The sequence below is a fragment of the Lissotriton vulgaris genome, chromosome 10, assembly GCF_964263255.1.
Source record: "Lissotriton vulgaris chromosome 10, aLisVul1.2, whole genome shotgun sequence".
In the NCBI taxonomy this organism is placed as follows: domain Eukaryota; kingdom Metazoa; phylum Chordata; class Amphibia; order Caudata; family Salamandridae; genus Lissotriton; species Lissotriton vulgaris.
The window spans coordinates 611,550,575-611,567,291 of record NC_141698.1 but is presented as its reverse complement, the minus strand read 5'-3'; the positions used below and the strand labels follow the sequence as shown (position 1 = coordinate 611,567,291).

The following is a 16,717-nucleotide window of genomic DNA, read 5'->3' as shown; positions in this document are numbered from 1 at the left end:
AATCACTCACCTTACGGAGGTGTACCTTGGGCGCAGAACCTACCAGCCACCTGTCCCACAAAGAGGCAAAACAGAAGATCGTTCTGTTTGGGTGAACTCTGATACCCCTCTCAGAAGTGGAGGAGTTCTCAGTCTGTCCACGAGATGACGGTATAGCAGGATGGGTCTTCCGTATCTATTAAGGTCTGGGAAGAGGTGTTCATGTAATGGAACAGTGACTTTTAAAACTGTTTTCTGTCCAGGAATTACAGGTGTTGTATACCTGTATTTGTTGGGTATTTCAGCTATTGTTTCAGTTCAACGTATTAATCAAAAAGTTACCCCTGATTTTTCTGCATTCATACAATGCTCTAGCAGCTGCATCAGAGTGGCGTGCTGTGGCCCTATGCCCCCGATTGCTGGTTCTCACACATTCATGAGGGTCACTTGCTTATGTAGATTTGCAGACAAACCCTCCTAATGAGAAAAACATACCAGGGCTTAAAGCGTTGGCCATTGGCTGTCCCATGAGCAAGGTATAGAGTTCGGTTGGAGAGAGAAGAAAAAGGTAAAGTAGGAGAAAAATAGAAAGAGTAAAGATCGAGGCAGAGATGGAAGGGTGGGAAAGGTTTGATATACGAATAGATGAGATGAAAAGGTGAAAGGGATGTGAAGGAGTTTGAGGAGGAAAATATTGGTGCATGATTGGTTGGATAGATGGATTGATGGAGGAAAGGGTGAAAGAATAACTTGGATGTATGGAAGGGCGTAAAGGTGGGTAGATTAAAGGGTGGATGAACTGAAGGATAAGTGTAGGGATTTTCCCTGGGGTTGTTTAGGCTCACTCGTTTCACCCCTTCGAAGCAGTTCGCGGTGTGGTTCAAAGTGGGTTGGGATTTTAATTTTCGGATTACTCTCTTAAAGGCATATTGACACTGTAAAACAGAACCGACCTCCCATTCTAGACCATGCTTGTACTGGTGTATTACAGGTGTTCAAAGAAGATACCAACATATGTGTAGTCACTTGAACCCCATACATTATTATCTTATGTTATTAGGGTATCCGACACAACTGACATTTCTTTGCTCACCCGCATCTGTTGTGAAATCAGCTGTGGACTGCATGTGCACATAAATTTGACTGAATTGGACAGCACCTCAGCTTAAAGTTTATCAATCTACATGGTTGTCTTTTTTTCCCCTTTTAGTCTTTAAAGGGTATTCATAACTTCAGAACTTCTGGAGAATACGATAATGATCTCAACACTCTTCTGTCACCACTATGTACACAAGCGGATCAAGTGATTAAAGGTAACCATCTACTTTACACAGCATTTTCTAAAGTTACATACTATGGCATTGATTGGAAAATGTTAGTATTCGTTGATGCACAATGCTAAAAGAGATACCTTCACAAAAGAGGCTAACTTGTGTACAGAGCTTAAAACTGTTAATTGACATTTGCCCTCTGAAAACCTGGGATTCAGGGTCCTTGTAATGTATTGAAACAGTGTTTTTTGCCCTCTCCTCTTTTTCCACTAGGTGGTGCTAGTATTATTCAGTGCAACATTCTTAACGACAAGAGGCACATATTAACCAAAGATACAAATAATAATGTAGCCTACTGGGATGTTTTAAAGGTAAGTGCACTGCTATGTGGAGTTTTTTGTCAACTCAATATAGTCCAGATATTGCATTTAAATGTGTAGTTTATCATGTGAGAGCATTATGTATCAAGTCATTCAAGCCTCTCACCAGTCTGCCTCTAAGAGGACAATCTACCTTCCTAGTCCATATTAAACTGCACTGTGTTTTACAAAAAGCCCCTTTTCCCAAATTCACTACTTTCTATATTTAGGTTTCCGTTTGTCTTTTCAAAGTGATGTACTGCTGAAAGGAAACAAAAGTTCTGATCTTGATATTCCTGTCAGCGACTCCTCCTGTTCCTCAAATGCCCTTTTAATCGGTCTGCCTTTTCCCGGGATTCATGTTGGTGTTTTTAGGTTGAGCCTGTCAATGCGCTTGCGCATTGAGCTTGCGAGAGATATTGGGGCTTAACCATAGCTTAACCTTCGGGCGATTTGATGCTGGGCCCGTGAAAAGCAAGCTCAATGCGCAAGCGCATTGACCTAAAAAGCGCGTGCACATCAAAGCCACCAGCCTCCCTCCCACAGGCATCCCCTAGCGTGCGCTGTGCCTCAGGCATTTCTCCTCCCCTAATTTATTCACTGCCCACGGCTTTCACTTTGACGGCCGCCAGGCCGTCTCTCGCCTCACGCTTATCACACCCCCTTCTCTCTAGCACGCTAATACTCATTCCACAGCCTCTCTCACATTGGCTCTTCACTCAGTGCACGCTCCTTCCAGCTGACTCGCGCGCCTCGCGCTGATCACTCCACCTTTCTCTCCAGCACGCTATCACGCATCCCAAGCACTTCATTCTTTAAGTCCCAGTTCCCAGCAAAGATGCAATGTCTCAATATTTAAAAGCTTTATTACAAAAGAAAAAAATATATTACATTTTTGATATTAATTTTTTACCAAAAAAACCCCCATAATATTCACAAAATTAAACTACAAACGTTTAATCTAGTGCCATTATAAATTACAACAACTATTAGGTAAGTATTATTTACTTTTAACATTTATAAGCCATTGTGATTATAAAAAACAAAAAAAATTAACTACTTTCAAAACGTCAACATAAGTAAAAAAAATGATTACATTTACAAAACAAATAGCTCCAACTTTTCTAATGCGAGACCTATTGCATTTCCAATGCTTGTTATGTATCGCTCTTTACCCTTATACATGGGAGGGAGGTGTTTTAAGGGTATGAAGTTCTCTCTGATCCCAGCATATTGTTAGGGTGTTGTGCTATCTTTGTGACCATCATAACTGTAGGTGCCCTGCCTCCTTTTACCCCATGGCATACTTCTAGTAAAGATGGCTCTTTTTGATTACGTGTCGTATGTTGTTTTGTCTTTCTTCTTGCAGCTTCTTCTGAACACTTCTAAATACACTTGGTGCATTTGTGTTTGTAGCTACATCTGGGTGGGATGTATGGTGAACTCGGATTAAAATGAATAATGATAAACGCTGTCAGATAAATCATAATTGACCTTGGGGTTAAAGAGGAGAGTGCTTATTATCCGTGAGTGAAAGGTAGCTAGTGGTGAGGGGTAATGAAAATGTGCCTAGCCTTCGTGCTCGTAAGTTTCAATTCTATTAAGGACTCGGAGGCTAGGATTATGCCTTCTTCCTTCGCTTTTATTTTTACAGCAGCAACACCAAACATCAACAAAAACTACATTTCCCATGAACACTTGGGAAAAAACAAAGTCTTATCAGGAGTCCTTTGTGTCCGCACTCTCACCAGCTCTCATAGTGCACCCTGCTGTTTACTCTTCCTCTTTCTTCGCGCGAAGCACGTGTTGGTCAGTTTTCACGCATCCTGTTTAGGACCGTCATTTCCTGCAAAAAGAGGCAGAACCTCAATCAACTGAACATGTTGCATAGAGAGATAACAGTACAATACATCAACACTCGTAACTAAGCTGAAAAAAGCACATGAATGGATTACGTAGTCTTACGGGTAGGGTCCACTTCTAAGTCATTGGAAGGGATAATCCTCGCCTCCGAGTCCTTAATAGAATTAAAACTTACCAGCATGAAGGCTAGGCAAGTTTTCATTCTATGGCAGGACTGGAGGCTTCGGATTATGCCAGTTCAAAGCTTGTCGACAACTAGCCTTGCCACCTCAAACACCGGTTTAAAATAAAAACCTCTTAAAGGTGGAATCTGAGGACCAATCGGCCGCCCGCATCAGATCCTCTAACCATGCCCCTAGGGGAAAAGCTTTAGAGGCCATCACCGCTCTCAGAGAATGAGCACTAAATTGCTTGGTCCCCGCCTCCTGCATTACCCAACGCACCCACCTGGCAATTGTTGGGGATAAAACTGCTTTGTACGGTTTGCCCAATGCAAAGAGAAGTTGTCTTTCGCCCGGAGGGCGGGAATCATCAGTCATTTCTTCATAAGCACGGAGGCACTGCACTACACACAGTTTAGGGGTCTGGAAAAGCCGGATACGAAATTACCCTTGTGTTGGACTTAGTCTGTCTACTTATTGTGAAAGACACTCAATCCAGTGAAAATACTCTGGCAGAAATGTCTAGGGCCCGTACATCCGAAACACGCCTGCAGGACATCAGGCACAACAGCATTGCTAATTTGGCTGTTACTTCCTTACGGGAAAGAAACCTATTCGGTTGCCAGGATAGAAAAAGGTTCAAAACTCTGTTCACGTCCCAGAGGACCGAGTAACGTGGCTCCGGGGGCAGCGAGAGGCGAATTCCTCTCTGGAGCCAGCACACCAAAGGATGTTCACCCACCGGGGAACCCTGCACAACTATATGACCAGCCGAGATCGCCGAACGGAAGGTGTTGATTGACCAATAGGCCAGACCCTCCTCAGCCAAACTCGCCAAGAAGTTAAGGATGTTGGACTACATCTGCCCCCACTGGATCAAAACCCTATCGCACACACCAACGCCATCTATGCCAGGCTGACCTGTATCTCTTTGTTGTGCTATCTTCCCATGCCTTGGAGAGCAGGTCCTCAGCCTTTCCCGAAAGGCCTGGGAGCGACCAGTGACGCCGGAGATCCTCCAGGCAATCCGCCTCAGAGATCCCTCCTGGACTAACCAGTGGAGAACCAGGTCGGGATTGAGCAGAATGTGAGGAGAGTGGGGGAGTTGGATTGGAAAATCCCAAAAAAGTTCCAGTAGAACTGGTTACCAAACTTGAGACCTCCACCAGGGCGTGATCAACACTACCTCCGCCAACTGGTGCCGCAGCAGCACCGGCACTCGCATTATCATGGAAAACGGGGGAAACACACAGACCCCCTGCTCCCCCGACCAATCCTGGAGAAAAGCATCTGTCGCTTCCACCAGATTGTCCGGGGGCCAACTGAAGAACCTCGAAGTTGAGGCGCGGCGCAAACCGATCCACTGACAAGGGACCCCACTTCTCCAACAATAGGGAGAACATCTGGGGATCCAGCTTCCACACACTGGCATCCAGAAGGTGACTGGAGTACCAATCGGCCACTCATTCTCCTGACCCAGCAGGTACTCTGCTGTGACCGATACCTGGTGGTACATGCAAAAGTGCCAAAAGTCCCTGGCTAGGTCCGCCAGCATCTTGGATCTGGTACTCCCCAGTTAGTTGATATACCGGACCGCCGAGACATTGTCCATCTTGAAGAGGACCCACGACAGCACCCGGTCCTTCGTCCAGCATTGAACAGCAAAAGACCCCGCTAATAACTCCAAGCAGTTGATGTGTAACGACTGCTCATGAGTGGACCAGGCGCCACCTGTGGAAAATTCTCCGCACCTCGCCCCCCAGCCTGAGCGACTGGCGTCCGACTCGATAACTATGTCCAGGGCTGAACCGAATATCGCACGGCCATTCCAGCCTTCCATGTGCGTGAGCCACCATTGCATTTCGTCCCTCACTTCCTCCGACAACAAAATCAGCTGAGAGTACGTAAGGCCTTGTCTGAGGTGGTATGCCTTCAGGCGCTGCATGGCTCGGTAATGTAAGGGCCCCGGCAATATGGCATGAATTGAAGACGAAAGGAAACCAACCAACCGCGCCAACTGACGGAGAGATATCTGAGGCTTCGCCAGAGTCTGGCGCAGCTCGTTCCTGATCTTTGCCATTTTCTTGGCGGGAAGACTCCGAGTGGAAGACACTGAGTCTATGCTGAACCCTAAAAGTTTGCACATTGGACGGGAACCAAGAGGGACTTCTTTTCGTTGATAACGAATCCCAACCCCTGAAGGAGTTGGACTGCAGTTAGCAACTGGGATGACAGCCGTTTGGGACACTGGTCCAAAAACAGCATGTTGTCCAGGTAAACAATCATTCTCACACCCCTTGCCCGCCCGCAGGAACACCACTACTGGTCGAAGGACCTTCATGAAGTACCACGGAGCGGAGGAGAGTCCGTAAGGGAATGTGGTGAATTCGTAAACCCGGCCGTCTCACCTGAACTGTAGAAAACGCAGATGGGGTGGAAAAATAGGCACTGTCAGGTACGCATCCTTCAGGTCGAGTCTGACCATCCAATCGGACGGTCGCAACACATCCCGCAGGAGGTGTATGCCATCCATTTTGAAATGGCGTATATCAGCCACTCGTTGAACTCTTTTTCTAAATTGATGACTGGTCGCCGGCCACCTTGTCGACCAAAAAGAGATTGCTGAGAAAACCCCCTGGATGCTCGCGCGCGCAACAAATTGCCCCTTTTTGGAGGAGGGCGAATACCTCTTCGCGCACCAATTCTGCATCTCGCTGCGAGAAAGTAATGGGGCAGGGACGATACGGCTGACATGGACGGCCATGAAACTCCAACTGGAAGCCCTGGACCGTCTACAACACCCAAGCATCGTTTGTGAGGGAAACCCAAGCGGGGAAGAACTGCGCCAAGCGCCCCCCTACCCGCAAGCTTGCCGAGGGCAGTACACTCACCTCTTCCAGCACCCTGCTGCTGGCCTCTTTGGCCTCCTCGGCCACGGAACCTTTGTCCTCTCGTCAGGTAGAAATTATTGAAGCAGGCTTTATCCTGGAATTGCCCGCGGCTGGAACCCTGCCCCCGATCTGACCTGTTGCCACGGCCGAACAAGCAGCCCCTGCCACGTCTGGCCCTCTCGAAAACCCGCGGGGCAAAGACTTTCTTGATGTTGGACTGTGCCCTGTCCAGGGAAGTAAAGGTTGCCACAAACTTGCCTAACTCCTTGACGAAGGGGTCCCCGACAGGCCCCTTGCGCCACAGCACCGGCCTCTGAAGAGGAGAGGTCCCCCAACTTGGGGTCGATTTTTATAAGGAGTGACCTCCGTCTCTCTGTAGAGAGCGCGCAGTTGGCGTTCCCAAGGAACATGATCGCCCGCTGTACCCAGTTAGATAGAACCTCCGGGGAGATCAGGTCCCCCAACACCTTGGCCTCCTCGGCCATGTCCAATATTTTGGTCATAGGGCCTACCGCGTCCAGCAACTTATCTTGGCAGTTATGCCATGAGCGGTCGATACCCTTCCTAGGGTCCCTAACAAACTTCGCCAAAAATGTCGCCATCTTCTGATCTATGTCAGGAGCCAACGCCACCTTCCCTTCTAAGGTGGGGCATGGGCATTCCACCCTTAGTCGTCTGCGAGCGTCTTTATCTATGGGCTTACGCAGACGACTCGCCACATAATGGGCTACTTTGTCCCCGGGAACCCAGTCCGAGACCGGGGGTGGACAATATCATCCAGGTCCAACATAATCAGGGGTCTGGGTAGGGAGCCAGGACCTAGAGGAACACGCTTTCTCATCCGTGTCTGGGGAGTCCCCATCATCCGGTGGGTCAGGGGAAGCGGTCCATGGGGTAGGCAGAAGATTTTCAACCTGGGGCAATGGGGCCGGCTGGGGGACTGCCAGCGCTAAAAATGGACTTTTAACGCACGCAAACGCTTGAGTGTCTACCCCCTCAGTGCAGGGTTTCTTGCTAGGAGGGGAAGAGGGGGGCAGGGGTGGGGGCCTGAGTGGGGGAAAAAGGGCCGCCAACTTTGCGTAAGCCTCATCCAACCGTGCTGGAAGGCGCTGCTCAAGGGGAACCATGGCCTGATCTACGGCCTTGTAAATAGTCGTCCACCGCTTGATGGAAATCCTCATCCCAGGGGATGTAGTTAAGAGGGTCCTCCTCTGGGTACTGGCCCTGCTCTCCCTGCATCATGAGGTAAATTAGGCTCCACAGGTACACAAGAAGCTGCAGGCAACAGAAATTAAGGGAGCCCTCAAGGCACCAATTAAGAGCTTGGAGGGAGCCCAGACGAATATGGGTGGCACACAAGCACACAATACAAGGGCCGAGCCCTGGGGACACTCCAGCCCTCACAATCACAGAGCAACCACCCGGGGCAGTGTCCCACAGCACTACCAGAAAATAGTGCGAAATTACGACCCCGCAGGGTATCTAACCAAGCTGAATACAGACCCTCCAGGGCGTTTCTACAGATAAAAAAAAGGGTAAATCTGACCCCTCAGGGTGTCACACTGGGTGGCAGGAGGCAGAACAAGGCTCTCTGAGGGCAGTGTGAGATGCCCCACACTCGCGCTGACCAGAGAGAGGAGCGTCTACCCCCTAGAGGTGGGAGGACCTCAACGCACTACTAACTGGGGCTAAAATCGCGTTAGGCACGCAAGAAGCGTCCTGCGATTTAGAGGGGATCTGAAAATAAAGGCACACACAAGCGTTTTGCCTAAAAGTAGGAAATATGCTGACAACACCCCCAAAACCCAGGAGAGAAGCCAAAAACGACTTATCTTGCTGCTGAGCAGCGAAGGAAAGTAAACAGCAGGGGTGCACTATGGGAGCTGGTCAGAGTGTGGACATAGACAAAAGACTCCCGATAAGACTGTTTTTTTCCTATGTGTTCATGGGAAATGTAGTTTTTGTTGATGTTTGCTGTTGCTGCTGTAAAAATAAAAGCGAAGGAAGAAGGCATAATCTGAAGCCTCCTGTCCTGCCATAGAATCGCATTGTTGGTGTGTACCTGATGTGGGTAAAGATGTATACTTACCTGGTGGTGAGGGGTTATCAAGTTTGTGTGTACCTGATGTGGGTGAAGATGTATGTATAGGTTGCAGATATTGGAGTTCAGGCAGCCTGAGGGTTAGAACCTCTTACAGCATTACTTGCAACTATTCACCAACTGAAAAGTAGTAGAATAAAACGATAATGCAATTTTGATCTTGACCAGAAAAAAATCTTACCACAGTGAAATTCACCTGCTTTACTCATCATGACATGTCACATATTAGGTGTGCTAATGTTTAACAATTATTGAGCAGTATACTCAACCTAAAGGTTATGTTTACAGCTTCTATTTATTAGTGCTACTTAATCAATTATTCACTTACCAGGATCTGCTTAAACCATCCTTGAGTAGCCTATTCATGCTATTTTGCAGCTGTAGCTGTGAAGATAGTATTGTTAAGTGTTTCTAAGCTATTGTTAAAAAGGGAAGAGTTATAGAACTTGCTGGTCTAAAAGCAACCTCAAAAATATTATTTTGCTGTGTCATTCGTCACCACTTGAAAAAAGTGTAACCAGTAATATTTTCTGTACGTTTTTTATGACGTTGGGAATAGATTTCTGGTACACAAAGGATCGCAGGTGTATTAAAAGAAAAATGCTTCTGTTGTAGGTTTCCTAGAGTACCCAAGTGCACAAAATGTATGTAGTAAATTCTGCAAGGACAAATGATTCATTAATATGCATTAGCACATGAAGCTTAATCCCTTCCATGTGGGAACCAGTTTCCCTTAGTGAGTATTCCAATGACCTTCATCCTCATTAAATATAGGCTGTTTCCTCCATTTCACCACAATAGAAAGGAACTTACTCTTGCCTTTTACAGGAGAAATTGACAAAGGTTCCAGCCATTGAACCTACTGGAACTTACAAGCCTTGGATATACATATTTAACCAGGGTGCACTACCCTGAAACGCCAACACTACCAGCCTGACCATAAAATTGTAAATGGGCAGTTCTTCCAAGCTGGTACATTTTGTGCATTTCTGAGCGAATTGCCATCATTCGTGATTTTGTGAATCAGGATATGGAATTCATGCTAAAGAACTGTTTTTTTTTTTTTGTTTTTTTTTTTTTACACCATGGCCAGCACTACTTGGCCACCCCTGAAAAGAGAAATTTTCGCAGACTTAAAAATCACCACGGCAAAGATGAATGTTCTCTAAGCATCGAATACGTATTGCAAGCAATTCCAACTCTGATCCTAAAAAAGTCCTTTGTGCGAAGGCTAGGCTCCCCAGAGAACTCAAGTCTGCACCAAGATCAAAAGTGGTATACTCACATTCACAGACCTCTGAAGGTACTACCTGGTGGGACACCCAAGAATTCTCCAAGATTGAGCACCCGCTAAAAAATATGGGTGTTCAAGGATGGAACAGTAAAGGATGGATCTCTCCGGGTTGTTATTTGGTTATCCAATCTGAAAGAAACAGGTTAGTATTAGATTCCTTACCTTAGAATATCCCCAGGCGTCAGACTGGATCCGGAAACTTTTGCGTAGCAGTACCCCTGCGCGTTGGTAGGCGTCGTCTGCGGCTCTGCGTCCGTCGACGCCGGGATGACGTCGTCGGAGTACTTAGACGCCGCCCTCGAGCACTGACGTCAGTTCTTCTTTTTTCCGCGCCAGCAAGCGCATGTCCGGAGAAACTTTTTGGATCTTTTTGATCTGTTTTTCGAGTCGAACGACTCGGACGGTGCCGGTAGGGAGGCCCGGGTACAAACCCTGCATCGACTGCAACAGACTGATATCGGTTACCGACCCCCATCGCCGGTGTCTGCATTGCCTGGGACCCGACCACGATGACAAGTTGTTCCCTGACTGCCGGGCCTTGATGTCGAAGGCTGTGCTGGAGCAGTCCCGCAAGCGCCTCGAGCTCCGGCAGTCGGCCCCGCGCCGTTCGAGGTCCCGGTCCGGAAGGAGGTCAAGGGACCGGTCGCGGGGCCAGAGTCATCATAGCTCCGGGAGTCTACACCATTCGGCCTGCTCCATTCTTGCCGGTCCCTGGGCAGAAGAGGCGGAGGAGATCGAGGCCTTCCTCATGACGCCGCAGAGTCCCGCTGGATCCGGTTCCGGGTCGTCGCCGGTTGACCTTATGACCTCGCCGGCGCCGGCCCCCAGGGTGTCGCCCCCGGCGCCGGCCCAGGACGACGTCGTCCCTGGTCCTACCCTTGATTTGGGTCCGGCTCCGTATTTGAAGCCGCTAGGAGATTTTTACTTCTATGGCCCGGCCCCATCCTTTGAACCTGAATATTAGGAGATGGGTGGCGAGGAGGATTGGGAGGGGTCTGAGGACCCTGTGGCACGTGAGTGCCAGCCTTATCAGGACTGGGCAGGTGAGCTAGGGGATGCCAGTGGTCTGGACACTTCGCCAGACACTGGTTTTGTCTCCCCTTCTACCGTGGCTACGGAGGAGGGGGCTGCCTATAGTGTGGTGATGACGCAGGCGGCCAAGGCCTTATCCCTTGAACTCCCCGTCGCGGCCGTGAGGACTAACCTCCTCACTGAGGTCCTTAAACTGCAGGCAAGCTCCTCGGAGCCTCTGCTGCCGTTTAATGAGGCCTTATCTGACGTTCTTCTGGGCACCTGGTCCAGGCCCGCTAAAGGTTCCCCTGTAGATAGGAACGTGGCCAGACGTCTCTTGCTTCCTGTCCACCCACCCCACCCCGGAGAGCCTGGTCATACAGGCCTCTAACTCCCAGACCGCATTCCCGACTGCTCCCCCCGATCGGGAATCCAAGAAATTCAAACAGTATGGCAAGAAGATGTTCTCACTGAGTTTGGGGTTGCGGTCCGTTAACACCGCGTGCCTCTTGGGCCGTTATACCCACTCTCTGTGGGACACAGTCGCGGCCGTGCTGCCAAAATGTCCGGAGGAGGCCCGGACTAAACTCGCCCAAGCCCTTGCGGAGGGTCGAGATGCGGCACGGTATTCCATCCGGTGTGGACTGGATACAACGTACTCGCTAGGTAGAGCAATGGCAACGACGGTGGCGATTCGTCACCACGCCTGGCTGAGGTCCGCCAACTTTTCGCCTGATGTCCAAAACACCCTTATGGACATGCCGTTTGATGGCCCTCACCTCTTTGGCGACAAGGCAGGCAGTGTGCTTGAGCGCTTTAAGGACTCCAGGGCTACGGCCAAGTCCTTGGGCCTGTCGGCCCCGTGCCAGCAACCTGTTGCCTTTTGCTCCTTTCGTGGCCAAGGAAGGGACGCCCCCACACGTCCTGCCAGCCACGGGCGGCAGACTAACATCTAGTGCGGTGGCGGACGTGGTAACCGCCGTGGCTGTGCCCGGGGACACCGGCGAGGCCAGTCCACATCCACTCCTGCAGCATCTGCCTCAAAGCCTTCCTAGTCCCAGGTTTCAGGCCCACATGACGCCAGTGGGGGGCAGGGTTCGCCATCACCTCTTTCACTGGCGCAACATCACTTCGGACAGGTGGGTGCTGCTAATCGTCCGAAGGGGATACTCTCCCATTCGAGGCGACCCCTCCAGCCATGCCACCGCAGTACCACCGTGTGTCGGGGGATCACTTGAATCTCCTGCGAGAGGAAGTTACGGCCCTCTTGGCCAAGGGGGCCATCAAGCGCGTTCCTGGTCCAGAAGTAGGGTGTGGTTGTTACTCCCACTACTTTCTGGTTCCCAAGAAGGGCAAAGGGGGCCTACGCCCTATCTTGGACCAGCGGAACGTCAACAGCTTCCTCCGGAAGGAGAAGTTCAAGATGCTGACTTTGGCTCAGGTCTTAGCTGCCCTGGACCCGGGAGACTAGATGGTAGCGTTGGACTTGCAGGACGCTTATTTTCACATCTCCTTCCTGCCGGCCCACTGACGTAACCTGCGGTTCACCGTAGGCCACGAGCACTTTCAGTTTACTGTGCTCCCCTTCGGCCTTACCAGCGCCCCAAGGGGGTTCATGAAAGTGATGGGGGTGGTCGCAGCTCATCTGCGCAGGTTAGGGATTTCAGTCTTCCCCTACCTCGACGACTGGTTGTTGAAGGCGGGCTCACCCCAGACAGTAGTCAGCCACCTCCAGACTATGGCCGACCTCCTGCACCTGCTTGGGTTCTCCATCAGTGTGCCGAAGTCACACCTGTGTCCCTCTCAGAAGCTCCTCTTCATCGGAGCGGTTTTAGGATCGGTGCAGTTTCGGGTTTATCCTCCCGAACAGCGGGTTCCGGATATTCAGGCTCTGATTCCGATCTTCCAGCCGTTATCCTGAGTCTCGTCAGGTTGACACTGCTGCTTCTGGGGCTGGTGGCCTCCTGCATCCTTCAGGTGCATCACGCCAGGTGGTGGATGCGGGCTCTGCAGTGGGACCTGAAGTTTCAGTGGGCCCAGCATCAGGGCAACTTGTCCGACCATGTCTTGATCTCGGAGGGCACTGCAAGACAGTTGCAGTGGTGGCTCACGGACCGCAATTGGGTCAGCAGCAGATCCCTCTCCCTACCCCAACCAGAGCACGTAGTTGTGACGGACGCATCCCTCCAGGGCTGCGGGAGCCACATGGGAGAGGCGGAGACCAGAGACCTCTGATTTCCGGCGGATTCCCGGCTCCACATCAACCTTCTGGAGATTCGGCTTGCACTGAAGGCATTCCTCCTCTCTGTCTGGGGGAGTGTAGTGCAGGTGTTCACGTACAACACCACCGCCATGTGGTACTGCAACTAACAGGGCGGGGTGGGGTCGTGGACCCTATGCCAGGAGTCTCTGCGCCTCTGGCAGTGGCTGGAACATCAGGGTGTGACCCTGGTGGTTCAACACCTGGCAGGTTCCCTGAACGCCAGGGCGGACGAACTCAGCCATTGGTGCATGATGGATCACAAATGGCGTCTGAACTCGGACATGGCGCAAGGCCTCTTTCAGCAGTGGGGAGAGCCTTGGTTAGATCTATTCGCCACAGAAGAGAACGCGCAATGTCATCAGTTCTGCACGTTGGAATTTCCAAGGCGGCACTCGCTTGGAGACGCTTTTCGTCGCGAGTGGAGCTGCGGTCTGTTGTAGGCCTTTCTGCCTATACCACTTCTGCCCAGAGTGCTGAAGAAGATCAGACACGACCGGGCCCAAGTTATCCTTGTGGCTCCGGACTGGGCACGAAGATACTGGTATCCCGAGCTACTCAGCATGTCTGTCGATCCCCCGTTCGTCTGCCATTTGACTTGCCTCCTGAAGTCTGTAATGTGATTCTGGCAGCTAGGCGTCCCTCCACAAAATGGGTATACGCCTGCAGGTGGAACAAATTTGTGGCATGGCGCACAGCAAAGGCTGTGGATCCCCTTTCTGCCCCTCTTTCAGATGTTCTCCTCTTTCTTCTCTCTTGCCCAGCAGGGCTCTGCTCTGGGCACTATCAAGGGCTACCTCTCTGCTATTTCTGCCTTCTTAAGGCTCCCTGATCAGCCCTCTTTGTTCAAGTCTCAAGTTGTAAATAGGTTTTTGAAGGGCATCACTCATGTTTCCTCCTGTTCCTTTTGTGATGCCTCAGTGGGACTTGAACCTTGTTCTGACCTATCTGATGTGCACTCCTCTCGAGCCACTTCATAAGTGTCCTCTTTGTCTCCTTATTCTGAAGACTGCATTCCTGGTTGCCATCACCTCTGCCAGGAGGGTGAGTGAGCTCCAGGCTCTTTCCTCTAAACCTCCCTTCCTTTCTGTCCATCTGGACAAAGTTGTGTTGCGGACGCGACCCTCTTTCCTGCCCAAAGTAGTCACAACCTTCCATATCGGGCAGTCCATCACCCTGCCCACCTTCTTTCCGCCTCCGCATCCCTCGAAAGAGGAAGAGAGGCTCCACCATCTGGACCCAAAACGTGCGCGCTCATTCTATTTGGATCGCACACGCCAGTTCCGGGTGGATGACCAACTCTTTGTTGGTTATGTGGGCGCTTAGTAAGGTTGGGCGGTGCACAAGCGGACCATCTCTCAGTGGGTTGTGTTGTGCATCAAGGTATGCTTCTCCTTGGCTAAAAAGGAGCCTCCTGTTGGGCTGAGGGCCCATTCCACTCGGGCCACTGCGGCTACTACTGCCCTGGGTCGGGGAGTCCCCTTGCAGGACATCTGTCAGGCAGCTACGTGGGCCTCGCTGCACACGTTTGCAAGACACTACTGCCTGGACAGCCAAGTCCGGAGAGATGGCTTCTTTGGCCGTTCCGTTTTCCACGACTTTCTGGTGTGATCATTGGTTCGCAGACCCACCACCGGGGTTGGTATTGCTGGGGTATCTATTCTAAGTTAAGGAATCTAATACTAACCTGTTACTTTCAGATGCACAAGTTACTTACCTTCGGTAACGATATATCTGTAAGAAACAGTAGTTAGTATTAGATTCCTTACCGCCCCACCCATCCTCCCCGTTCTGCGAACTGATATCTAGGGTTAAGGTCATCCCCTTTCAGGGCCCTAGTTTCATGACACCTGTGTTGGTTTTTATCATGGCTCTGCGTTCTGGCGCAGAAAAGCTATGTATAAGAACTGACGTCAGCGCGCGAGGGCGGCATCTAAGTGCTCCGGCGCAGTCATCCCAGTGCTCCGGCGACGTCATCCCAGTGCTCCGGCGACGTCATCCCGGCGACGTCATCCCGGCGCCAACGACGCCGACGACGGATGCAGAGCCGCAGACGACGCCTACCGACTCGCAAGGGTACTGCTACGCAAAAGTTTCCGGATCCAGTCTGACGCCGGGGGATATTCTAAGGTAAGGAATCTAATACTAACTACTGTTTCTTACAGATATATCGTTATCGAAGGTAAGTAATGTGTGCTTTAGGTATGGAGAAGATAGTGCTTCAGTTGGGAGGTCCCTGATCCTGCCATCTCACAAGGATTGGAAACATGTCGAGGCCTCAGACTTTACCTACGGAGGATAACCCCCCCAGCAAGGCTTCACAGATGGGAATTGGGCAGATGACCTCACGTAAGCCTAGCTATGACTGGCCTAGAATTCGAAGTACGTAATTTTCCTTCTAGGCCTTCTCTGCCTCTGGAGATAACTATTTTTGAAGAGATTGCAGGCAGGCTGTTAGTTGCTTAACAGCCTGGTTCAGTCAATCCAGCTCCCCTTTTTCTTTTTCAAGACTCTGTACATTGCTCCTGGGTATACAAATAATGTACCCTAGTACCTAGATGCTTGGAGCAAATCAAGTATTCCACAAGGGCACACCATTATCAAAATTTGTGTCAACTACACAAAACTTTCAGAGTATCTGCTTTGCCTGAAAGGTCAAACTCCAGTTGGCATTCTTGTTGTTTTTAAGAAGAAACTACTTTCTTCAGGACTCCTGGTAAAAAGAGAGAAAAATAATTGGTCTCATTGAGCACTGGTGTTGTGTTCCTCCAGTGTATAGTACTTCAGAGCAGCAAGCTTTACCACCCTCTTAAACAGGTATGCTCAATCCATTTAAGATCAGGTACACAATTTCCTCCATATCTTTTCCACTGCTGTGAAGATTAGCTCCCAGATTGTTGATCGTTAAGCATTTTATTAGAACATTAGCAGATCTAACAAACCATGATGCCAGAGACAAGGCTTATTGTTTATTCTCATTGATTTGTTCTCCTCTGAATTTGAAAGGTTTGAAGCCTGAAGCACAGCAAAAAAATTGACAGCCATGCTTTTGCTGGTTATTTTCTTTTTTTGGTGGACAGGCAAAATTCTGATACAATATGCATTAATGTATAGTCTGGTGCTTTTAATTGTATTAATCTATTGGTATGGAGAGGAAAAGGCTACCAACATAGACTGCCAACAGGTATGGGGCTGAATAAAAGCAGGATTTCCCCATTAGGTTAAATACTCTCAATCTCAGCAAGAGAGTTACCAAAGGGCAAGTTATTTGTTTAGAAGAGTCTGCCCTTCTGTTTGCATTCATTGGAAAAAGCCCTTTCACATTGTTGAACTTGGCAGACTCATGTCAGGTCTTAAAGTATGATTGCAAACCAACCTCCCAATTTTATGCTGAACTCCGATGGGGAAGTGACTGCTCCACGAACGTTGTATGACATCACTTGTTACAGATTGTATATATGATGTTTTCTTAAAAGAAATGACCCACTGTGATTTAAAAAGGTGCTACCCTGTCTCTTGAGCTGTGC

The 16,717-nt window shown here is 49.8% G+C and overlaps 1 protein-coding gene across 1 annotated transcript in view; it reads left to right on the top strand.

The window, feature by feature from the left end:
- WDR48 (WD repeat domain 48) overlaps positions 1 to 16,717 on the top strand; it is a 535,194-nt gene that overhangs the window by 274,937 nt on the left and 243,540 nt on the right. Inside the window, exons 10-11 of the mRNA XM_086941452.1 lie at positions 1,190 to 1,292; positions 1,524 to 1,621. Of these exons, the coding sequence (XP_086797578.1) occupies positions 1,190 to 1,292; positions 1,524 to 1,621 (201 nt within the window). The remainder of the gene's footprint in view (positions 1 to 1,189; positions 1,293 to 1,523; positions 1,622 to 16,717) is intronic.